Consider the following 26,547-nt stretch of genomic DNA (forward strand, 5'->3'; position numbering starts at 1 on the left):
CTGAAGCATACTCTAAACTAATGAATAAAATACTAAACAACTAAATTTCTAAGGTTTAAAGTAAATGACACTTCCCTCACTCAATGCCTTTACCTTTACACCTCATTCATTAAAAAGTGACTTGGTAGGAGGACTGATATAGTTAAGTACTCTAAAATAAAGAGAAGTTGAATTCTGAAATACTGGGAATGTGAAATTTGTGTAATTATACCTAATTTAATAGGTAACATTATTATAGATCTTTGTTAATTATTATGATATTTTCTGTATATATGGTATCTAAAATATATGAAATACATGTATTTATGTATTCGGAATAGTGTTGAATGTCACATGCAGATAAACATTTATTCACTGCCGCATAATGATGATAATAAACAGATACTTTTATCAGCTTAAAATAGTTTGATATGATATTTAGCTAACATTTGTTGGCGATTTTAATGTTTTTGTAAAAGACAAATAGTATTGTTATGAAGGTGAATTTTCTAACTAAAATATTACAGGATCAATGTCATTAAAATGCAATTATATTTATTTTAGAATATAGAGGTATAGAAAAAAAGAAGAAAGTCTAAAGTATATTTTTAACTTAAGACTTTCTTCTATTGTCTATTAATTATGACCCATTGTTTCTGTAAAATTGAATGTAACAACATTTTAGTACAAAAAAAGAGAATGCATTTTTAAACTCAATAGAAACAGAATAATAATTTATAATTTGTTTGCATTCAAGTAATGTGATTAAGTTTTTTTGGTGAAAAAATATTAAGAAAGCTTTTCCCTTGTAAAGTAATGTCATAACTCATTATGATAATTTTTAATGATATATGGGTAATTTTAAATTAAAAAAACAAGATTCCTATTTTAAAACATAGTTTTTATTAAGTTTTTAATATGTCTTACCTTTTAAACTTTTATATTGTGAAATGAAATATACATATAGAGAAGTACTGGTATAGAAAACAGAAATATACAGCTGGGTGATTTTCAACAAATAAGCAAACATGTAACCACCACCCATTATCAGCACCCCAATGATACCTCTTACCTCCTCAATATTTTCATCCTCCCTCTCTCTCAGCAAGAATCAATCCCCTGACTTTTATGGTAATCATAGCCTTTCTTGCTCTTTTTAAAAAAATGTTTTACCACTTCAGCATAAATTTCTAAAAACTAGTCTATAATTTTATCTCTTTCCTACATTTCATAAATGGTATTATACTGTATGCACATTCTTGTATCTGGCATCTTTCACTCAGTATTGTGTGTGAGACAGACTTACGATGCTGCAAGTAGAGGGGTTCACTCTTTCACTCCTGCATAGTATTCCTTTGTGTGGGTATACAAAATGCATGCAACCATTCACCTTGTGAAGAACATTTGGTGTTGACGATATTTGTTTATTGTAAACAATGCTGTCTGCACATTCCCTTCATGTATTTGGGTGTATTTTTTAATATATAACTGGGATTGAATTACTGGATTAGAAGATATATGGATATATATATATATGTGTGTATATATATATATATATGTGTGTGTATATATATATATATTTATATTTATATTTATATTTATATATTTATATATGTATTAGATATACACTGAGTGGCCAGATTATTATGACCTCTGAACGCATAATAATCTGGCCACTCAGTGTATATCCTATATAATAAAGGGCTAATATGCAAATTGTCCCCTTGACCAGGAGTTTGACCAGCAGGCAGGCCAGCCAACCGCCCATGTCCCCTGCCCCTAGCCAGGCTGGCCGGACCCCACCCATGCACGAATTCATGCACTGGGCCTCATATATATATATAATATATATATATATATATATATATGTATATATATATATATATATGTATATATATTATATATGTATACACACACACACACACACACACATATATATATACACACACACACATGCACGCACACACACACACAGAGTGGCCAGATTATTATGCTTTCAGAGATCATAATCTGGCCACTCAGTGTATGTTAAAATTATGTTAGAAAAATTCTCAAACAGTTTTTCAAATTAAATATCACAAAATAAACCCCTTTCTTCAGTGTATGAGCATTTTAACAGTTGGTATTATTAAACCTTTTAATTTTAGTCATTTGGGATGTAACATCTTTGCTACTTATAAAATTTGCCAATAGCATCTCCTACTTGGTTTTATTTTTTACTGTCTTAATGATAGTTAATTTTTGAAAAACTGACTTTCTTAATATCATTATAGTCTAATTAATCAATTCTATCTAAAGCATCAATAATTAGGTCTCTTTGTGTACCATTTACTATTTTTACATACTCCAAAGTTATAGAGAGTACATTACTATGCTACCTGCTGGAATCTGTATTGGCTTTCCTCTCACTTTTCAACCCATAATCCCCTGACCCCAGAAGTAATTTTTATGGTGTGAAATATTTGTCAAATTTATTTTTCTTATTCCTATGTGGAAATCCAATTTTTCCAAGACCATTTATTGAAAAGCCAGCCTTTTCCCACTGCTCTGCAGGGACACCTTTATCACAAATCAAGTCTCTATATAAGCATAGATCTCTTTCTAGGTTTTCTGTTCTAATCTTTGTGCTAATAAAACATGTCTAATTACTGTGGCTTTATAATAAATCTTGATAGGGAATTACGCAACTCCTGACTTTTTTTTTTAACCTCAAGACTGTGTTGGCTATTATTGGACTATCTACATATATTTTAGAAAGACTGTGTGAAATTCTAGAAAGACACCTTTCATAATTTTAATTCATATTGTATTGAAAATGTAATATATGGCCTAATATATGGTGACAGAAGATGGTTTTACTTTGGGTGGTTGACACATGGAGTAATATACAGATCTTGTATTACAGAAATGTACACTTGAAACCTATATGATCCTATTAACCAATGTCACTGCAATAAATTAAATTTAAAAAAAAACAGGATGGAAATAAGTAAATCAATTTGGTATTGTAATCTTTACAATACTGAGCATTCCAATCTATGAATATAGTTATCTCTCCATTTATTTAGCTCTTTATTTTTCATAATATTTCAATAGTTTAACAATGTTTATAAAGAGATTTCATACTCATTTTTTTCAGGCTTGTATTTACTTGGTATTTGATATACTGGATGCTATTGCTTATACAGTCATGTATACAGTAAGGACATTTCTGTCATCATGTAGGATGGTGGTCCCATAAAGCCGGGGACACTTAAGGGTAAATGGTTTGCACTTCTCCTTCCCAACCAGAGGGTTAATAGCTGAATTGACTCTACTCAGGGAGACAGATAGCAGAAATCCTCTTAGTGCCAGTTGCCAACCACACCCAAGGACAGATGAAGTTAAGAGAATAAATATCATTTTGATACATCAGCATAAAGCTGATGAATATTTTATTTAGATCCTCCTCTAACACCTCCCCTAATTGCCCAGCTTTAAAAAGCCCTCGAAAAAAAATAAAAAATGAAGGTCCAGAGAACGCTTTCCTTTCCAGGAGCAAGCCCGTGCCTCCCGCCTCCCACCCCTTTCTTTCCCACAGGCATGCATCTCCTAAATTCTAAGGGACCCCATGAGGCTTGCAAGCAGGGCAGCAACCTGCCCCTAAGATCCCCTTTTCTCTGACTTCTTATTGAGCCAAAGCAGACCAGCCTAGGCTCATTCCCCCAGCCCTTTATTGTTTCGTTGTCCCCAGTCTTAATAAACATCCTCTAAAATTAAAAAAAAATTATAAAGGAGCCAAAAAATTCCTATTGCCTAGTGAGTCTTAGCCCTTATAAGGTTGTAGTGCAATGCATTACTGTTTTGTGTTGGTCTTACTCTATCAATAGTAAAGCTATAGCTGAAACCGGTTTGGCTCAGTGGATAGAGCGTCAGCCTGCAGACTGAAAGGTCCCAGGTTCGATTCCGGTCAAGGGCATGTACCTTGGTTGCGGGCACGTCCCCAGTAGGGGGTGTGCAGGAGGCAGCTGATCGATGTTTCTCTCTCATCGATGTTTCTAACTCTTTATCCCTCTTCCTTCCTCTTTGTAAAAAAAAAAAAAAATCAATAAAATATATTTAAAAAAAAATAGTAAAGCTATAGGCTAGAAATGCCTGGGGGCCACTCACCTGTCCCTGGTGAGCTTCTGAGGGACATCTCCCCTTTCTAAACCAGTGTTGCAACAGAATGGATCCTAGTGATTATTACTATATCGTAAAACACCCTTCAGCAATAACCATTAGGAACCGTTGACTTACATGCAGGTCCTGGAGTATACAAGGCACATGAGGAGGTTTTGGGCAGAGAGAAAGAGATAGACACAGAGAAAGGGAGGGAAGGAAGAAGGGAAGGAGGAACGGAGGGAGGGAGAGGGAAGGAGGGATGGAAGGAGGGGGGGAGAGAGAGCGAGGGAAAGAGAGAGAGAGGGTTCTTCACCTGGGGTTCTTCTGCTTTTATTGGGGTTTAAGGTGGGGCCTAGGGTTTCATGGGCTCACCTTTTTTAGGTGAATTTAAAGTGTGGGAAGAGAAAGAATAAGTAGTCCAATGGTCAGTTTTTCAAATCAACCAGGAACTCTGAAATAAAGGAGCCTCAGTAGGGAGAGGCTACCTGGCTCTTTATCTAGTAGGATGTGACTGACCGGCGATTATTCCAGAGATCCTGCCTTGGAGTGAATGTCTATTTAAAGTGGACGTTTCAGCAATCAAAGCTTATGTCAGGCACTTTTGATACAAAAAGGAAAGCCAACTGTCTTTTTGGTAGGCTTAGACTACCAGTAATTACTCACATGTTTGAAACGATGCTGGTGTAAACAAACCTACTATGCTGCCAGTCGTATAAAAGTATAGCACATCTAGGTACAGCAATAGAATAAACCATCCAGGTTTGCATAAGTACATTCTATGATGTTGGCATAAATACAAAATTACATAATAACGAATTTCTCAGAATGTATCTCAGTATGAGCTCCTGAATAAAGCCTGAGGCAGTTTAGATTTTTAAGTGATTATATACAAGAATACTTGGATATTATTGTAGACAGCTTTCTTATTTTGTCTAGCATTTGTATCCACAGAGACAAAACCAATCTTCATAAAAAAATGAAACTATACAATTGCTATTGGCTGATTGTCAATTCTATTAAGTGCATCCAAATTATAGAATGGTGATGTTTAATATGTGATTCAGATTCTTTGGATCTGGGTAAGTATTTCAGGTGGACTTGAGACACATTTTTCCATTTTCCTGTTTTATGGCTCAGTATGTACTTGACTTCTAGTGTAGAAAAGTAGGATAGAGAGCCAAACAAAATGAATGGTAAAATAAACACCATTTTTAAAGTATTGAAGGAAACAGGTTTAGAATTCTACACATTGTTTACATATGGCTATGTGAAATGTACCAGCTGCATCGTTCTCTACCAAATGTTTCTATGGAATGCATATTATAAACAGTTTCATTAACTGGAAGTTCATTTGGACCTGGATCTTGATGAAACTCCAGAATTTTGTGCTATTCCAGAACCTGAAATTAATGATTACTGATTACCTATTTGGAAAACAATAATACCACAACAAAAATAAGATTTCAAGAATGACAGACCTTTTTTGCAATTTTTCACCAAGTAAGTTCTATAATTTCTGAATTCTGGATCACATGGCTTGTTTGTGTTCTGTTTGATCTTTTACTGTCTGTTTGACTTTCTTAGTTTATAAAATGTGCTTTATAGCAATATATCTTAGAGTGTTGTTGTAAGCATTAATAACCACCTTACATATTAATTACCTAAGTGTTGGTATTAGTATTAATATTAATGATTGATAAATACCGAGTGATAACAAAAAAGTATTTTTTATATACCTCATGACAAAAAAGCAATTTAAAATTGTTCAAGTGAATGTATTTTATGGCCTGGGTAGTATTTAAAATAGGATTCCTTAAATAAAATATCCTGTGTGAGGGTAAAGTGTATAAACTTTAAATATATACACATTAAGACATGTATTAAGAACTATTCAAATGGCAAAGGAAAAATACTCAAATGCGTTCTATATTTTATTAAATATTCAGGATTATGGTCTATGTTTTGTCAAATTAATCGTTATATTTGTAGATTTTCTTTAATAAACTTGAAAATCCCAATTTTCACTTAAAAAGCTTAGATTTAAAATGCACCCCTGACATAAAATCAGATAAACTGCTGCTCTGTTTCATTGAAAATACAAGGGTGAAAATGTAGTTTCAACTTTATTTCTTCAATAACAAATGTTTAATGAATATCCAAGTTTCACATGTATTTTTAAAACTACATTATAAAATTATACAAAAAGAAAGAATTTCACTTCTTGCCTTTGATCCAGAAGAAATCCGATGGAGGTCAAGGTCAGGATAAAGAAGCAGACCCTCAGAAGGAGAGTGAGCTGAGTCAATGCCTGTCATAAAAACACACAGACCAACAGGTTTTGTAGGAGAGTTACCAAAAGTGCATTAGAATTGAAAGCTGACATGAAAAACAGCCCCAAATACACCATTTGTCACTGACATTTTTCAAAGAGGTTGACATTTTCAAAAAGAAGACATTTGGTTTCCCTAATATCATTTATCTCCTTGGATCCTTGAAGAATGAATTAGACAATTTCATAATGATACTTTACTTAGTGTTTTTTTCCCCTAAAAATTCTCCTTTAGAGTTTGATTTTTATAACTTTTTGAAGGACCTATGCCCTCATGTATGGAGAAGTCACTTAGATTTTTGTGAATAAATACCACATTCCAATAACTATTTTTAATAAGACCAATTCTTTGTGGTTTTAAACATAAAACTGTCTTGAATACAAAAATATTTAAAGGAGAATGTGTTTATGAGTGCAAACACATACATGAAGACAATTTCACACACACAAATCTATACATTTGAAATCTATATGCTTATATAATGTCTAAAGTATTATATTTGGAATTATAGTAATAACAATTTTGCCATAATTATAAATAAGTTATGCATTCTTTAACATTTTTACTTTATTTCTTATTTATTCATTGATGTTAGAGACGAAGGAGAGAGAGAGAGGAAGGGAGGGAGGAGAGAGAGAGAGAGAGAGAGAGAGAGAGAAACATAGATTTGTTGTTGCACTTATTTATGCATTCTTGTATGTGCCCTGACTGGTGATCAAACCCACAACCTGGTTTGATTTATTGGGATGATACTCTAACCCACCGAGCTGAGCTATCCAGACAGGGCTATGAATTTTGCTTACATGTCAAAAATAATAATAGTGTTTATGGAAGACCTACTATTTTATAGCTTCTATGCTATGTGTTTCATACACTAATTCTTTTTAGAGTTTCAACAACTTTTTTCATTATATCTGCTTCATATCTGAAAAAATAACACACACACAAAAACAAACTGGGACACAAAAGATTTAGTCACTTTTCCATAAATACCCAGAAATAAATGCTGCCATAAAATTCAAACTAGCCCCTCTGAAACCTCCTGGATCAAAGTGGAACAACGGTAGAATACATTTGAGCAAGAAACTTAAAGGCAGCAGGGATATAGATCTAGATTGTAGTTATGTAGCTAATGCTTACGGTCAGATAAAGACGGCTCTAGATTGAAAGTGGATCAGTAAAAGCAAGGAGTTGGACACACAGCCCCTAGATAATTTCCTATTGACTGATGGTGTTTATATTTCACCTCTATGAGAATACCAGAACGTAATATAACAGATTGGCTAAAATAGTGATCAACTATTACACAAACACCTTCTCTTTTTTCTTTTTACTGAAACAACTACAGGTAATTTCAACTCATTACTACCTAATATGCATACCTATAACTAAATTGCGTCTGTTCAAATTCATAAACTAGAAGCAAAAGCTACCAGTTGTAATTACTGTTCACATCCAACATCCCAGCTCCACACCATGGTATAAATCAGCCCTATTCCCTTATGGCCAAAGTTGTTTTTTGTTTTGTTTATTAATGTGATTTTTAGAGAGAGGAAAGGAGAGGGAGAAAGGGAGAAAGTAACATCTACTGGATGCTGGAATCGAACCAGCAACCTCTCGGTGCATGGGACAACACCCTCCCAAGTGAGCCACACCAGCCAGGGCTATTGTATGATAACTTTTAAAGTTGCTGCCTGATACTGACCATATCTGGGGACAGTACTAATAGGAGAAAGATATATTTAATTTCATAATTGATATATTTGTTGTACATGACATTTTAATGTGCATATTCCTACTTTATTGTATTTCAATATAGTAGAAAAATTATGGTTTTAATTGGAACTCACAATGAACACTTTTCTAAGTTCCTGGAGTATACGAGTATATGCTTATTAATAAGATAATTTTTGCTAATATTCTTTCTTTACTACATATTTATTACATTCATTTTGTGGCTTTAAGTTATAATTGATGCTCATTTTGGTTCACATTTCATTTTTTTTTCACATTATTTCAGTTACCACCTAAAAACTTTAGGAAATTAAACTAAATCCCAGCGGGCTGCACTGGAAGAAAACAATATACAGAGGATATTGACTTGAGTGGTTTCACACAGAACCTAAGCTAAACTGAATTTGTGCAAATGATACTCTCTGTCATAAGAGTACAACTGAACACATTGATTGCTTTTTCAAAAGGTCTTGTTAAAACAAGTCAACATGAAAACATTAGTTGCAAAATATCAGTGCCCATAATGTTTTACAGAATACAAAGAAACCAAGGGAATTTGGAACCATAAAAATCTGTTTCCAAATTTACACAGGATATTCTCAGATGCCTCATTAACTTGAAATATATCATCAAATAATCTGTGTGAAAACTTATCTGCAGCCTTGCTCGTGTGGCTCAGTTGGTTGGGAGTCACCCCATGCACCAAAAGCTTGCCAGTTTGATTCCCTGCCGGAGCACATGCCCAGGTTGTGGGCTTAAGCCCCAGTAGGGGGTGTGCAGGAGACAGTGATCGATGTTTTGTTCTCATATCGATGTTTCTCTCCCTAAAAATCAATAAATAAGCTTATAAAAACATATCTGCAATGACATAGCTACACATTCAAAGACTGTTAAATATTCAAAAAGTTTTGAGTGTGTGTCTGTTATTTCAAAGGATACCATTGCCTTTATAATTTTACTTTGGAAATATATTTTGATTTCAAATGCGTATTCATGATATCACCCCATGAAGTGGACCCTGGCAGCTAAGGAATTGAATTCTCAAGCATTACTATACCAAAATCAACATAAAAGTCTGTGGGTCATATCACTAAACCAAACATTATATATTTAAATGTATGCATTGCATGTTTCAGAAAGAAAGGACTGTGCCTTCTACACCTTTGTGGTGGCCATCAAATTGCTTCTTTGACTCCCGAAGTTATTTATACAAAACTCGCACACGTAAGACAAGCGAGTATTTATCTACTCTGGTATATGCATAAACAGAAAAGGCTGTGGGACCGCAGCAGGATCCCCAATTACAAGTCAGCCACAACTTTTCTCTGTGATTATTGGCTACAGCGAATCTGGAAAAAAAATATTGCTGTTGGATTTTAACATCTTCGTATGCTTTTAAACATCCCTGAGACTAGAAAGGCACTATAAAATTTTGCAAATAAGCAATCTTTTTTCCTAGTTGCACAGCATGTTTTTAGCAAAGAAAAACATGTGTGGGAAACAAGCAAATGCACCTTTCAGAAGTTATTTGTGTCAGGAATGAAGCTGTCTCCAACTCTAATTTCAGCTTGAAAAGGATTTTGACACTTGATATTTCTCTTTGTCAATAAATTGACATGAGTTTCTCATAGTTTTTACTGTAGTTGAAAAATCCTGTGAAAACCAGGCTATATGTTACATATTTTAATATAGTGTCTGGCCACATTTTTCTTGCTTAGACATTCAAATCTCTTGGTGAACTTAATATTAAGGGTCTCTATTTCAAAACGTAAATGGGTAAATTCCCATTTTTGTTTTTATAAATTACTACAATTTATTCTGTGATTTTATTTAGTACAACTAAAGTAATTCAATAATGCAAACTGTACTCAATACTGGTCAGGATACCAAGAGTTAGATACAGGGGTGGGCAAAGTAGGTTAATAATGATAACAAATAATGCCATAACTAAAATCCTATATAATAAAGAGGTAATATGCAAATTGACCCTCACTCCATAATGCCATCACAAGATGGCTGCCCTGCCCAGGCCCTCCCCCCTGGCCCTACCCCAGATCAACCTCTCCCAACCCAACTGAGGGTGGGGCAGCTAGCCAACCTCCCCCCACGGCCCCTCACCCAGGCTGGCCAAGCCCCCATGCTTTCCCGGGGCTGGGGGTACCCTAGGCAGGCTGCAGGCACAGCACTGGTCAGAGGCAAAGGTCCTGGCTGTCCCTGGCCTAGAGAGTCTAAAAAACCTCAGCAGTGGCCAAAGACCAAGACCGAGTGGAAAGGTCCCTGCTGGCACTTATGGCTCAAAGTGCCAGGAGGAGGCAGAGCATCTTGAACCTGCATCCCTGGTGTCTGCACACCAAGCCTTGGGGCACACCACGCTGGTGGCACCTGTGGGTGAAAGGGGAGGGCAGGGAGCTGGGTCATGGAGCTGGGAGGGGCCTAGAGTCTTTGGGAACAGCCTGCCTGCTGAGGTTGCTGTGACCCACATGCTTGGGCTTGGTCAAAGCCCCTGGTCAGCTCTGCCACTTGCCTTCCAGGTGCGGCTAGCCCTGAGCCGGCTGGCATTGCACTCAGAGAAGCAGCTGTCACTGGGCACAGTTAAATAAGAGAAATCAAAGAGCCGAGAGTAAATATCCTCCCAGCCCCTTCCTATGCCCCCTGGGCGAGGAGGACTGGGGATGGGGGTAATGGAAAACGGCTGCTGCTTTGCATTTTATAATGAAAAGACTCCTGCTATGCAGAGAGGAGAGCTAATTCGTTTCCAGCAACACCTGGCGTGTTCCCTGCCCCAGCCCTGAAGCCTGACTGCACCTAGCAAAGGTGTGTCCACACAGCCATGTTGGCCTGGCTCCTCGAACATTGGGAGCAGTTTGAGCTGCATTCATTAAAAAAAAAAAAAAAAAAAAAAAAAAAAGGTAAAGATTGAAAAACACCTCTTTGTATTCAAATGGCACTATAAAATGCAGATTATAGCAACTGATTTTGTCTTCTGTGTTGATTTTGAGGCAGAGCACAAACAGGTTCACGGGAAAAGCAGAAAAAAACAAAGGGAAAGGGAGAGGATTCCACCATCCACAGCACTGAACACTGTTTTTTCTTTTTTTTTCCTTCTGTTCTTCAAGTCAGTATATGCCATTTAAACTACTTTATGGCGTTAGGTAATGAGCTAATGTTTCCTCTATTTAGAGCAAGCTGCAGTGCCTTTCATTTGAGTCACATACATTTAATCCATTCAAAGGGAGCATACTGAGTGGAGAGAATGGTATGTGTCATTATATAAGGAACTTGGCATTATGATACAATCTGGGTGAAGATCTTACTTATTTTGCAATTTAGAGAATGTAGACAAATCAGGAATTGAAAATGAATGTGCATACTTAAGTGCATGACTTTATTTTTATCCATAACGACCAAATGACTGGTCACCAGGAGGTGCATTGATGGGTCCCACGGCGCAGAGGGTCTGGGGTCTTGTGGCACAGTGGGTGTGGGTGAGGGCCAGGGGACATGAGGCTGCATCCCCCTCCCAGCTGGGCTTGATAGGGATGGGGCCGGCCGGGTCTTGGTGTCACCCAATGGGGGTGGGGCCGGCCAGACACTTCTATTATAGAGAAAGGGCAAATAGCAATATTAAAATATTGCCTCTCATTAATTACCTTTTAATGTGCACAAATTTTGTGCACTGGGCCACTAGTCCTATCTAATAAAAGAGTAATATGCAAATTAACTGTCACTCCGTGACAAAATGGCAGCCCCCATAGCCACAAGATGGCAGCGCCCAGTCCCCTCAGCCCCGCCGCTGGAGTGTTTGGGCCTGTCGGCTAAGCCAGGGGTCCCTGAGACAAAGCAGAGAGTTGGGACCCGCCCACTCTGATAGCGGATCACGCCTCGCTGCTCTGCCGCCTCTGGAGTGTCTGGGGCTGAGCAGCAAGGCTGGAGTGTTTGGGCCTGTCGGCCTGGCCACGGGTCGCACGGGATCCCCCCACTCTGGTGGCGGATCACGCCTCGCTGCTCTGCACCTCTGGACTGTCTGGGGCTAAGCAGCGAGGCTGGAGTGTTTGGGCCTGTGGGCCAGGCCAGGGGTCATGGGGACCAAGGGGAGAGGTGGGATCCACCCACTCCAGCGGTGGATCCAGCCTCACTGCTCCCCAGCCTCTGGAAGTGTCTGGGCCTGTCAGCCCCTCCATGAGGGTGGATGCTGCGCCCAGGGGGCACACGCAAGTGGGCGGGGAGTTGACTCTGTGTCTTTTGGCGCAGGGAGACTTGATGCTGTGTCCCAGTTTGTGCTGGCCCAGACTCTGACAGTAGGGAGGAGGAAGTCCCACCCCCACAGAATCAGCCATTGGTCAGACAGCTCTCAGTGGCCTGACAGCCATCTGACAGCAGGGAGGAGGAAGTCCCACCCCTAGAGAATCAGCGGTTGGTCAGATAGCTCTCTGCCACCTGATAGCCAGGACTCTCATTCACCTGACAGCAGGGAGGTGGGACTATGTCTAAACATCTACTATTGATACAAGGTAGCTCTGCAGCTGAAAGAAGCCAGCGTTATCGACAGAAAATGTCTGAAGACCAATGTGCGTCTGATCTTGAAGGCAGGCAGGCGAGCAGTTGGGAGCCAGCAGTCCTGGATTGTGAGAGGAATGTCCGATTGCCCGTTTAGGCCCGATCCTACCAGGACTGGGCCTAAACGGGCAGTTGGACATCCCTTGAGGGGTCCCAGATTGGAGAGGGTGCAGGCTGAGCTGAGGGACACCACCCCCCCAACACCATGCACAAATTTTGTGCACCGGGCCTCAAGTAATAAATAGTAATACAAGAACAAACTATGTGTCATGTACTCACAATTACAGACCTACTTTTCCCTATGCTGTATTTAGATGCAGATGATCTTGCTTTTCTTCTGGTTTCATTCAACTATCTGAACTCTATATCACATATATATTTTAGTCATAAATTAGGTGAACAAATTAAGATAACTAAGTAATCAGTGATGGGTTAATTACATACTACTTGAAGAGATGATTGTGAGGCCTTAGGTTAAGCCATCAATAATTTTAAACATTAGGGTAGTTTGATATCTACAGGCGCATTGCTGAGAGTGATATAGTTCATGCTACTTCTAAGAAAGCTTTGCTGCTGAAATACATTCTTGGGTTCTAATTTTGTCTCTTGTGAAGCTAAAGGCAAATGAACCTGCTACAATGTGGAATTGGTTTCATTAGTTGTAGTGCATATGTGTATGAGGGTGCCAGCAGTAAGCCAGTATATTTCCCACCATTATAGTCTCATGACATTTCTGGTATCCTGCAGGAAGGTTTATATATATGCATTTTTATAAGTGTTTAAAGAATATTTTTTGAAAACAAGTTCAAATCACATATTTTTGTGTGAGAATGATTTATGGAGATCTAGTATTTATTTTTGCCAACTCCAATCTATTTCCCTTTTTCTATTTATTATCATCTCAGTTTTTCTTCCAAACCATCCTATCCCTTCTCTCAGTCAATGACGATCCTATGGAGCTGACCCTGTCTTCCCATTCATAGACTGGATGGCCAATGACCCGCACTTGACCATATTGCCTGGTTCAGTGATACCCAGCTGAACCAAGCCTTCACATCAGACTGCACTGTAAAACTTTCACTTCTGGCATTTTTTGTGAGGCAGTGCTGAAAGCTAGAGCGACCTGACAGCCACCTTGCTACCACGAAGGCTGCAAATCTGGAGGAGAATCTGCATTTTGAGAAAAGCAGAGCTATAAGAAAGAATGAGAAGATTCCTGATGGCATTATTTGACTTATGTGAGCTGTCAAAATTCCTGATTTAATGAAGTTACTTCATGAGGTATATATTTTCCTGGTAACAAAGCCAAAGACACTGATTTTTTACTCTTCTGTGATTCTATGTTCAAGTTCACCTACTTCCAAATTAGATACCTTACTATAATTTAAGTACCTCTTTGAACTAATGTAAATCATTTCAGGAAGAAAATAATATAAATAAATCTAGAAAACAAAACACATTTAAAAATACCTCTGTATGTATCTTTTTACAATGTACTGTGTATTTTTACATACATTATGCTATTTTTGTTTTCTAAAAACTGTAGGCAGTAAGAGTATTTTTATGTGGCAAACACACACACATATATACACAAAGAAATAAAAAACTTCCCCAGGTGGTAATGCCTGATTTAGAATCCAGATTCTAAACCCTGGTCCTGTGCTCTGGTTATCCTGAATATTTTGAATGTTTAGAAAGGGAAAGACAAATGAAGTCAACCATACATTGAAAACTTTCTAATGTCAAAGTATCAGGGTATGCTCTCATTGAAGGTAAGTAGGTTAAAATTAATATAAAGTATTTTCCCAGACATTTAATTCTAACTTCCAAAATACTTTTTTTTGTAATGGATGAGGAATTTATTTGTGGCAAATTATTTACTCTTTATCATTTAGATCAATAGTATACCATTTGATGGAAATTCTATATTGAAGCACTTTGGATATAATTAATTTACATTCAATAGTCTAGAAAAATTAATTTACCTGTTTTAATGTGAGATATTTTATAATTTTTCACACTATTTAAAATGACAACACTTACAGCTTTATTTGCAAAGGTCTCTTCATAAAAGACCAGCATCACAGCAAACTGTACAACTGCATAGATCTTTAATAGGTAAGGCGCCGATGATGAGTAGGGAACTTCTTTCCCAGTAACCTAGGAAGACAAGGAAGAAGCCTTTCATTGAAGAGAAAGATATGCAAAAAAGAAAGCAAAGGTTTTGCTATCCCCCCCTCAAAAAAATGATACTAACATTCATTTTTTGAGATAGAAAAAATATAAAAGTTAGGACACTTGTTTTTCATTTCAGCATTATGATTCTGATTTCAGTCTGCCTTATGTAGAACAAAGTAAAAACTGATTTGGCAATATGTACTGGTGATAAACATAACCAAAATGAACACGAAAATATGAAAATATATTAGAAAATATGTCCATGATTATATGTACATGAAAGTATAGCAAAAAGGAAAATGGAAGGTGACTTTGGGTAGTGGAAATAATTATGTCTCAAAGGGAAATGTTGCCCTATTAGAAACAACTTTCTCAAACTACAGAGTTTCCAAGAAACACTATGATTCTATGTTTTAATTCAGATTTAAGCAACAATATGACTTAAAAATATTAACTTTAGGTTATCTATTTAAAAAAACAACAAATAGACAATAGTTAACTAGACTTTTTGGAGCTGAAATAAGCAAAATATTTTCACTTATATCAAGTTAGCTCTTATTACATAATTGACTAAACATAACCAAAAGGATCTGAGAAATTTCAACATAGAATCTTTCATAACTCAATGAGAAAACAACCTTACTTATATGAGGATATTTTTGAAAATAAGAATAACACCCATATGAAATATATTATTTTATTTCCTTGAAATACTGGCTAAATTTTATACTCATAGTTATCTTTGAAACCAACAGTTTACTATTTCTGTTGTTTTTATATTACTATGAATGGCAGTTATTTTCATAAGGAACAACAATATAAATCCTTAATACCTGGAAAGAAATTCCTTTTCCGTGTCTATAAGAGGAATTACTGAAAAAACTGAATATTTCATTTGGTTTCCAGTTTTTAAATCACTAGACCTTATTTTTTGTTTTAAAATGGGATTTCTGTATTTAATGCTTCTGTTCTACTACAGAATGAATAATGGTGTGGTCTAATCCAATAACTACATCACCTTGGTGTGAGTTTAGACCTTCCATTCTAGAGACCTCAGGTTTTCATGAACAAAATAAAGGCTAGACTAATTCATCTTTCAGGATCCCTCCATCTCCAGTGGTTTAGGATTCTGTGACTGAGCTGCATGGGTGTCTGAACTACACAATGTCTTCTGGCTATGGATTTGGGTGGGTCTCAAAATCGCCTCTGCTGCTCCATCCCCTAAACAATGCTCCCTGGTAAGAGGCAGTGTCTGACTGGGTGAAGTCGCCCCTCTTATTGGCCCCTAGGTGGTGTCCACTCATTAAGTTATGCACCACCAGGCTGCATCTGTTTAAGAGAATATCTTTTTTTTTTATCAGATTTGCATGAAGTCAGCATATACACAGGCTGGCTGTAGACTTCATTATAAGAGACTAATCATCGCCATCATCAAACCCAGGAACTCTATTTACCTCAGGGATTTCTTCACTCAGTCCAAGTCTTGGTTTACCTGGTCCCCATCCTGGTCCTTTAAATATGACAGAGAACTTATTGAAGACTCCAGGTGTGGCCCAGAATGTAGTCCACATGTAAACTAAATGGTGGAACTAGAAGAATAAAAAAAATAGCTTATTTAAAATAAAAAATCTCTCAAAAAGATTAAATATAATAAATCATGTATTTAATTTAATTTAATGTATTTTACATATTTAGTATGTTATATATAATTTGATTAATGTTATTTAATATGCAACTGCATTAAAATTATAATTTACTTATGTATTCTGCATACCTTTAAATTTAAATGTGTCCTTGTAAATATTTCAGAATTATAACTTGGAAATTAAAAAATAGGTCAATTATTTAGAAACTCAGCAAAGTAGAAAAAGTGAGTTAAGAGGCTTTGCTTCTAGTGGAATTAACTAGAATCCTGAGTACTCAATATCCATGTCAAATGACATCTTTTCTAAAGTCTTGCTAAATGGTTATTACCTTGAACATGGAAATATATAAATATTGAATATATGTCACTTATTTTTTTAAATATATTTTATTGATTTTTTACAGACAGGAAGAGAGAGGGATAGAGAGTTAGAAACACCGATGAGAGAGAAACATCGATCAGCTGCCTCCTGCACACCTCCTACTGGGGATGTGCCTGCAATCAAGGTACATGCTCTTGATGGGAATCGAACCTGGGACCTTTCAGTCCGCAGGCCGACGCTCTATCCACTGAGCCAAACCGGTTAGGGCTATGTCACTTATTTTAAAATAATTATTTATTCTATTGAGCTATAGACAAACATGTTATTTTAAAAAAAAATTTGTGGTCTTGCTTGCATTTTCTCTGTATCTCAAAGAAATGTTGAAAGCTATTTCTGATAGCAGACCTCTGAGCATTAAATATGCTATCTATACTAATAAAAGGGTAATATGCTAATTAGACCAGGTTGACTGGATATCTTCTGGTCATCCAGTCCTCCTTCCGGACAAAGCCACTATGGCGGGAGCTGAGGCAGAGGCGGTTAGGGGCGATCAGGCCAGCAGGGGAGGGTGGTTAGGGGCGATCAGGCCAGCACGCTAGTGGTTAGGGGCAATTAGGCAGGCAGGCAGGTGAGCGGTTAGGAGCCAGCGGTCCTGAATTGCCAGAGGGATGTCGACTAACCCGGCAGTCAGACATACCCCAAGGGGTCCCGGATTGGAGAGAGTGCAGGCCGGGCTGAGAGCCGCCCCCCAACCTCCCCCCCCCCGCTCCTATGCACGAATTTCGTACACCAGGCCTCTAGTATTCTGTAATAAGAAAAGAAAAAGTTTGATGATTGAGTCAAAAGTTTGCCTTGAGGCTTTTAACAGGAATCCCCATTCTTCAAATAACATATATTTCACATGTAAGGAAGTTAAAAGTAAGTCCATACATGGTAAGTACCCAATAAATATTAGCTATTAGGATAATTAGCTATAAATGCCACCCTTGTCATAATCCATCATAGGATTAAAAATAATCCAGAGGTTGAATATCAACTATAGACTCTAGAGATGAGTTGTATTATAAGTGTAGTAATAAATTCATGTAGAAAGCAGCTTTGGCTCCATACAAATCTGTGGTCTTGCTTGCATTTTCTCTGTATCTCAAAGAATTCAAACTGCTAGGGTTAAAAATGGTTTTAAAAATTGCTTAAATATTAAATAAGGAAGATTAAGCAATTAAGGAGCCATTTAGGATTTAGTGAAGCAAATTTTGAGGAAAAAGAAAATGTTAGATGGGAACTTACCCTGGAGCTTTGCAATAATAATAGTAATAATGCAGAAAGTTAATGTATTTAGAAATTATACATTAATATATACCTGTTGTGTTGTTTTGAAACCTGACTGCAATTTTATTGCTATCATACTAGACTCAAACCATGAGAACTGTATGGTAATGTTTTAAAATCAGGAGTACCTTCTTACTTATTTGCTACCCCATGCTCTGAAACTCTTGGACCCCAAAGAAGAGCAAAGTAAATGGTTTATGCAGAATAATAAAGAAAAAAATCCCAAGGTGTTTTGTTTTTTTTGTGTGTTTTTTTTTTCCTATGCTTCTGAGGACAAGGTGAGAGACTGAGCTGAATATAAAGGAATATAAGTGAAAGTAGGTATATGTTTTTGTAGGTTCCGGAACTCCTAATTATCACATCTTGCTGATTTGACATTTCTGACCATGTAGAAGACTAAACCATGGACACTGCTGTGAAACTTACTACAGAAAATAAAATGTTTATGTGAGGGGTAGATGCCTGGAGATCTGAAACTGACACAAATTCAGCAGCAGCTCATAAATACTTATGATTATCTGAATTGTGTCTCGGAAATCCTAAGCATCCAACTTTCCGTGCAGCTCATGTTGTACAGTTTTCAATCTCTTTATTCAGCCTCCACGTGAGCTACTCTTCCTCAGCAAGAGTGCACATTTCCAAAGCCTTTCTATTTAAATGTTCAGCCATGAACCAGCAGCACAGACATAGCCTGGGAGACTGTCAGAAACAGAGTCTTGGACAGATGCAGCCCTGCTGAGCAGAATCCACACTTTCATCAGATGCTCCCACGATTCACATGCCCTTTAAGTTTGAAAGGCTCTGTCATACAGGACAGAGACCAAGTTGTCCAATAATTCCTTGTTATTCTCCTCACAACAGAGACAGGACTATACAAGTGAAGAAGCAGCTCTCAATGTATTATTTCCAAATTGTTTTTGATTCTGTAAAACTTATTATTAAGAAAGTACCATCAAATGCTTCTTTAGTATTCTCCTGAGATATATGTTCTTAATAATGCCAGAGAGAGAGAGAGAGAGAGAGAGAGAGAGAGAGAGAGAGAGAGCAAGAAACCAAGAGAGAAATGCTCTAGAGAAGAAAAAGCAGTCAATTTTTTCTTTTGAAGTATGAGATAAAAAATGTCTTTCACTTGAAATAGGAAGGTAATTTGCAATGGCCTTTTCTGTAAAGGGGCAGGAGCATGTAAAATTTAAATGGAGTTAAGCAAGTTTTGGGCTTGGCCTGGAATCCGTCTTAGCTAAGTTCACCCTTAACAAGCTGTGTGTAGTTGGGTGAATCATTTAAATCCTGAGAACCTCAGTTTCGTCCACCAACAATTGGAGCTGAAAAGAACCACTAACTCAAAATGTTTTAGTAATGTTTACATCAAATATTTATGCTGCGCTGTTAGCAATGGCCTGCACATAGTAACAGCTCAATAACTATCAATTTATTTTTATTTTGACTTGCTTAAAAATGTGAAGAAGTAGGTTTGAAAAGCAGACCCACATGAACCTGTAATTTTCTTCTTTCCTGAATGCCATAAACCTAGTCCCTGGGACAGCGCTGTCATTGACTTACCTCTTTAGGGTTTCAAGCATTCTTATCTTTTTTCATTTGCTAGTCCTAACCCCAGGAGTGTTTGAGGTGGTCTGTGGCTGACATATCAGGGCTTCACAGACATTTCTAATTTCTCTTGTGCCAACCATTGAGACCAGTGAACAACCAATACCACGTGTAGGACAGAAAACAAGTCTTCGCAGATGAGGGAACATGCAGACCTAACCAACCCATAATAGTTCCTGGCACACAGATCCAGGAAGAGTGGGCAAAGCCTTGCACTGAATTTCTAACCAGAGTCATGCAGACTTGAAGCAAATATTTTTCTTACTGTGGGATCAGCCTTAATTATACATGTTACTACCATCCGTTCTGAATGCATGAATATATTTCAGGTCTATTCTGAGAAAGAATATGTTTGCTCAAGAGCCATGTTTAAATTCTAGGTAGTAGACATGTTCAAAAATTGTATTAATTGCTTTCTAATGTATTTTGCCCAATTTGATTTAAGTCTTTGTTTAAATGCCAGGGTTATTTTCACATTCTTTCACAACTAAAAATTTTTTCCAGGATAGTGTAATCCACTACTACCTTTTAAAAGTGTATTGCCTATCATTCTTTTTTTTTTTTTTTTTTTCAAATTTTTATTAAGGTATTATATGTGTACATATCTTACCATTGCCCCCCCCACCCCACTCCCATACCTGCCCTCACCCCCCAATGTTTTGCATCCGTTGGTTACTCTTATATGCATGCATACAAGTCCTTCAGTTGATCTCTTATTTCTCCCACCTCTCCCTAACCTTACCGCTGTAATTAGACACTCTGTTTGATGCTTTACTGCCTCTGTAACTATCTTTTGGTTCATCAGTTTATAATGTTTTTCATTATCCCTAAATGAGTGAGATCATGTGGTATTTTTCTTTCATTGACTGGCTTATTTCACTTAGCATAATGTTCTCTAATTCCATCCAGGTGTCTACAAATGGTAGTAATTCCTTCTTTTTTATGGCAGCATAGTATTCCATTGTGTAGATGTACCATAGTTTTCTGATCCAGTCATCTGCTGACGGGCACCTAGGCTGTTTCCAAATCTTAGCTATTGTAAATTGTGCTGCTATGAACATAGGGGTGCATATATCCTTTCTGATTGGTGTTTCTGGTTTCTTAGGATATATTCCTAGGAGTGGGATTACTGGGTCAAATGGGAGTTCCATTTTCAGTTTTTTGAGGAAACTCCATACTGTTCTCCACAGTGGCTGCACCAGTCTGCATTCCCACCAGCAGTGCACGAGGGTTCCTTTTTCTCCGCATCCTCGCCAACACTTGTCGTTTGTTGATTTGTTGATGATAGCCATTCTGACAGGTGTGAGATGGTATCGCATTGTCGTTTTGATTTGCATCTCTCGGATAATAAGTGACTTTGAGCATGTTTTCATGTGTCTCTTGGTCTTCCTTCTGTCTTCTTTCGAAAAGATTCTATTTAGGTCCATTGCCCATTTTTTTATTGGATCATTTATCTTCCTTTTATTAAGTTGTATAAGCTGCCTGTAGATGTTGGAAATTAAACCTTTATCAGTGATACCATTTGCAAATATGTTCTCCCATACAGTGGGGTTTCTTGTTGTTTTGTTGATGGTTTCTTTTGCTGTGCAAAAGCTTTTTATTTTGATGTAGTCCCATTTGTTTATTTTCTCTTTGGCTTCCATTGCCCTAGGGGCAGTATCACTGAAAAAGTTCTTTTGGCATATGTCTGAGATTTTGCTGCCTGTGGATTCCTCTAGTATTTTTATGGTTTCCCGTCTTATATTTAAGTCCTGTATCCATTTTGAGTTTATTTTTGTGTATGGTGTAAGTTGGTGATCTAGTTTCATTTTTTTGCATGTATCTGTCCAATTTTCCCAACACCATTTATTGAAGAGACTGTCTTGACTCCATTGTATGCTCATGCCTCCTTTGTCAAATATTAATTGCGCATATTGGTTTGGGTCGATATCTGGATTCTCTATTCTATTCCATTGATCTATATGTCTGTTCTTGTGCCAGTACCAGGCTGTTTTGAGAACAGTGGCTTTGTAATACAGCTTGAAATCTGGTATTGAGATCCCTCCTACTTTATTCTTCTTTCTCAGGATTGCTGTGGCTATTCGGGGTCTTTTTTTATTCCAGATGAATTTTTGGAGAGTTCTTTCTAGGTCTGTGAAATATGCTGTTGGTATTTTAATGGGGAGTGCATTGAATCTATAGATTGCTTTGGGTAGTATGGACATTTTGATGATGTTGATTCTACCAATCCATGAACATGGTATGTTCTTCTATCTGTTTACATCTTCCTCTATCTCTTTTTTCAGTGTCCTGTAGTTTTCCGCATATAGGTCTTTTACCTCCTTGGTTAGGTTTATTCCTAAGTATCTTAATTTTTTTGGTGCGATGGAAAATGGGATTGCTTTTTTAGTCTCTCTTTCTGTAAGTTCACTGTTGGTGTATAGAAATGCCATAGATTTCTTGGCGTTAATTTTGTATCCTGCTACCTTGCCGAATTCATTTATTAAGTCTGTTAGTTTTTTGATAGAGTCTTTCGGGTTTTTTATGTACAATATCATGTCATCTGCAAATAGGGACAGCTTTACTTCTTCTTTTCCAATTTGGATGCCTTTTATTTCTTCTTCTTGTCTAATTGCAATGGCTAATACTTCCAGAACTATGTCAAACAGGAGTGGTGAGAGTGGGCATCCCTGTCTTGTTCCTGTTCTTAGGGGAAATGGTTTTAGTTTTTGCCCATTGAGTATGATGTTAGCTGTGGGTTTATCATATATAGCTTTTATTATGTTGAGGTATGATCCTTCTATTCCCACCTTGTTGAGAGTTTTTATCAAGAAAGGGTGTTGGATTTTGTCAAATGCTTTTTCTGCATCAATTGATATGACTATGTGATTTTTATCTTTCAATTTGTTTATGTGCTGTATCACATTTATTGATTTTCGGATATTGAACAATCCTTGCATTCCTGGGATAAACCCTACTTGGTCATGGTGTATGATCTTTCTGATGTACTGCTGGATCCGATTTGCTAGAATTTTGTTGAGGATTTTGGCATCTACATTCATGAGGGATATTGGCCTGTAATTCTCTTTCATTGTGTTGTCTTTATCTGGTTTTGGTATTAGGGTGATGCTGGCTTCATAGAAGGAGCTTGGAAGTGTTCCTTCCTCTTGAATTTTTTGGAATAGTCTGAGGAGGATAGGTTTTAGTTCTTCCTTGAATGTTTGGTAAAACTCTCCTGTGAAGCCGTCTGGCCCCGGGCTTTTGTTTGCTGGAAGCTCTTTGATGACTGCTTCAATTTCTTCCATAGTTACTGGCATATTGAGCTGTTTAGATTCTTCCTGATTGAGTTTTGGAAGGTTATATTTTTCTAGGAATATGTCCATTTCCTCCAGGTTGTCCAGTTTGTTGGAATAGAGTTGTTCGTAGTATTTTTTAACAATCCTTTGTATTTCGGCGGGATCTGTTGTTATTTCACCTCTTTCATTTCTGATTTTGTTTATTTGGGTCCTCTCTCTTTGCTTCTTGGTGAGCCTGGCTAGAGGTTCATCAATCTTGTTTATCCTTTCAAAGAACCAGCTCTTGGTTTTGTTGATCTTTTGTATTGTTTCTTTGGTCTCTATGTCGTTTATCTGTGCTCTGATCTTTATTATTTCCTTCCTTCTGCTTACACTGGGCTTTTCTTGTTGCTCTTTTTCTAACTCTTTGAGTTGTTGGGTTAGGTAATTTATTACCCCTGTTTCTTGTTTTTTGCAGTAGGCTTGTAGAGCTATGAACTTCCCTCTCAAGACTGCTTTCGCTGTGTCCCATAGATTTTGGATTGTAGTGTTTTCATTGTCATTTGTTGTCATGATGTTTTTTATTTCTTCTTTGATTTCTCTGGTAACCCAGTCATGGTTTAATAGCATGCTGTTTAGTCTCCATGTGTTTGATTTCTTTGGGTTGTTTTTATTGTAGTTGATTTCCAGTTTTATGCCACTGTGGTCTGAGAAGATGCTTGATATGATTTCTATCTTCTTGAATTTGAAGAGACTTTGCCTATGTCCCAACATATGGTCTATCTTTGAAAATGACCCATGTGCACTTGAGAAGAATGTATATTCTGTGGCTTTGGGGTGAAATGTTCTGAAGATGTCAATTAATTCCATCTGGTCTAGTGAGTCATTTAGGATTGATGTTTCTTTGCTGATTTTTTGTTTAGAGGATTTGTCCAATGGTGATAGTGGGGTATTGAAGTCTCCTACTATGATTGTATTGCTGTCAATCTCTCCCTTGATATCCTCCAGGAGTTTTTTTATGTATTTGGGTGCTCCTGTATTGGGTGCATATATGTTTACCAGAGTTATTTCTTCTTGTTGGATTGCTCCCTTTAGTATTATGAAGTGGCCTTCCTTATCTCTTGTTATGTCCTTCAGTTTGAGATCTAATTTGTCAGATATAAGTATTGCTACCCCAGCTTTTTTTTCATTTCCATTTGCCTGGAAAACCTTTTTCCATCCCTTCACCCTCAGTCTGTGTGCGTCTTTTTTTCTGAGGTGGGTTTCTTGTAGACAGCAGATATATGGGTCATGTTTTTTTATCCAGTCCATTACCCTATGTCTTTTGATTGGGGCATTTAATCCGTTTACATTTAAAGTTATTATTGATAGGTACTTATTTGTCGCCATTCCTATTCTTTACACCTGTGTTCCTTCTTCGCTTCCTATTTCTTTCTTTTTTTTTTTTTACAGCAGACCCTTTAGCATTTCTTGCATTGCTGGTTTGGTGGTAATAAATTCCCTTAGTCCTTTTTTGTCTGTGAAGCTCCTGATTTCACCTTCAATTTTGATTGACAGCCTTGCTGGGTACAGTATTCTTGGATTCAGACCCTTCCTTTGCATGACTTTGTATATTTCATTCCATTCCCTTCTGGCCTGATGAGTTTCTGTTGAGAAATCAGTTGCTAGTCTGATGGGGGTTCCTTTGTATGTAACTTTCTGTCTCTCTCTGGCCGCTTTTAAGATTCTTACTTTGTCGTTGGTGTTTGCCAATTTAATTATAATGTGCCTTGGTGTCGGTCTTTTGGGGTTCATTTTGCTTGGGACTCTGTGAGCTTCTTGGATTTGTGTGGGTTTTTTCTTCTCTATATCAGGGAAATTTTCTGTCATTATTTCTTCAAATAGGTTTTCTATTCCTTGCTCAGCTTCCTTTCCTTCTGGAACCCCTATTATGCGGATGTTGTTTTGTTTCGTGTTGTCCCAAAGTTCCCTTAGGCTCTCCTCCTGCCTTTTAATTTTTTTTTCTAGAAGTTGCTCTACTTGGGTATTTTTTCCCATCTTGTCTTCTAGCTCACTGATGCGGTCCTCTGCTTCTTCTAGTCTACTCTTGATGCTTTCTATTGAGTTCTTTACAGCAGCGATGTCATTTTTCATTTCTTCTTGGTTCTTCTTCATTTCCTCTTGGTTCTTGCTCATATTGTCAAATTTGTCTTCCATTCTTTTCAGCCACCTTATGACCATTTCTCTGAATTCTTTTTCTGGAAGGTTGCTTGCTTCCATTTCGTTTACTTCCTTTTCTGGTGATGCCTGCTTTTCTTTCATATGCGGGCTGTGTCTTTGTCTCCCCATGGTCTCTCTTCTCTGGGTGTCTGGTTATGTAGTTCTCTCTCTCCTGCGTCGATTTAAAGGCACAAAATACAGCACTACCAGGTATAACACACAAGGCACTGAACAGAAATGTATTCACGATATTAATAACCTCCAATAAAGGTGACCACCAGAGAGAGAAAGGCAAATTAGGGAATAGTAGAGAAAGAAGAAGAGGAAAAAGAAAGAAAGAAGAAGAAAAAAAAAAGGGGTGTCAAAATGAAATTGGGAAAAGGGAAAAAAAGAAGAAAAAAAAGTAAGAGAGACAAGAAAGAGACTAAGAGAGAAAGGGAAACAGACTATATATATTGGGGATAAAACTCCAATAGAACAATCACTTATCCCAGCAAATGCCAGCAACAAGTACCTGGGGATTAATACAAACTACAACACCAACTAATATTGAGTGAGGCAAGGGAAAACAGAAGCACTAAACAAACAAAAAAATAAACAAAAGAAGAATAAGCAAAACAATCTCACAAAAAAGCATAAAAATTCGATATAATCTACATTCAAACGAACAACAACTAAAGGACAGAGAGAAAAACAATTTTTTGGATATTTAAGACAGCGAAGAGAGAGGTGTGTATGGACTTGGAGCAGGGGATTGGAGATTAGATATATAAGTAGGGTGAAATTTTAAAAGGGGGTAAAAAGAAAGTATAGGGAAAATCTAAAGCAGGAAAGGGGTAAGATAAACAGGACACTGAAAAGGGAAAAGTGAGGAAGAGAGTGATGGCATAAAGGTAGATTTGAGATAGAGTAAAATGATGCTAAAGGAAAGATAAAAATAGAATGTAGAACATTAATCCCAAAACAAAATGAAGAGAAAATAAAATGACACTTAAAAAAAAAAAAAAGATAAAATAGCAGTAGTAATAATACGGATTGAAAATAAAAATGTAATAATTAAAAAGGTAAAATCAAGTGAGGAAAAAAATTAGTTTCTTGAGTAAAAGATGCAAAAAATGAAAATAAAAAAATAAAAAATAATAATAAAATGTGGAGTAGTGAAGGTCATTCACTTCCTCTGTTGTTCTGTTTGGCACGCCTGTTTCTCAGTCCGGACAGTATTGCAGTTCCCTGCGTTCCACTGCTTTTCAGTGATGTAAGCCAGTCCTGATT

General features: G+C 37.1%; 1 protein-coding gene across 1 annotated transcript in view; it reads right to left on the minus strand.

The window, feature by feature from the left end:
- The window catches only part of AGMO (alkylglycerol monooxygenase), a 296,193-nt gene that overhangs the window by 125,147 nt on the left and 144,499 nt on the right, over positions 1 to 26,547 (minus strand). Inside the window, exons 9-11 of the mRNA XM_080665006.1 lie at positions 16,376 to 16,510; positions 14,787 to 14,903; positions 6,348 to 6,430 (exon numbers count right to left, since the gene is read on the minus strand). Of these exons, the coding sequence (XP_080521132.1) occupies positions 6,348 to 6,430; positions 14,787 to 14,903; positions 16,376 to 16,510 (335 nt within the window). The remainder of the gene's footprint in view (positions 1 to 6,347; positions 6,431 to 14,786; positions 14,904 to 16,375; positions 16,511 to 26,547) is intronic.

Source organism: Plecotus auritus (genome assembly GCF_963455305.1).
Source record: "Plecotus auritus genome assembly, chromosome: 4".
Taxonomy (NCBI): Eukaryota; Metazoa; Chordata; class Mammalia; order Chiroptera; family Vespertilionidae; genus Plecotus; species Plecotus auritus.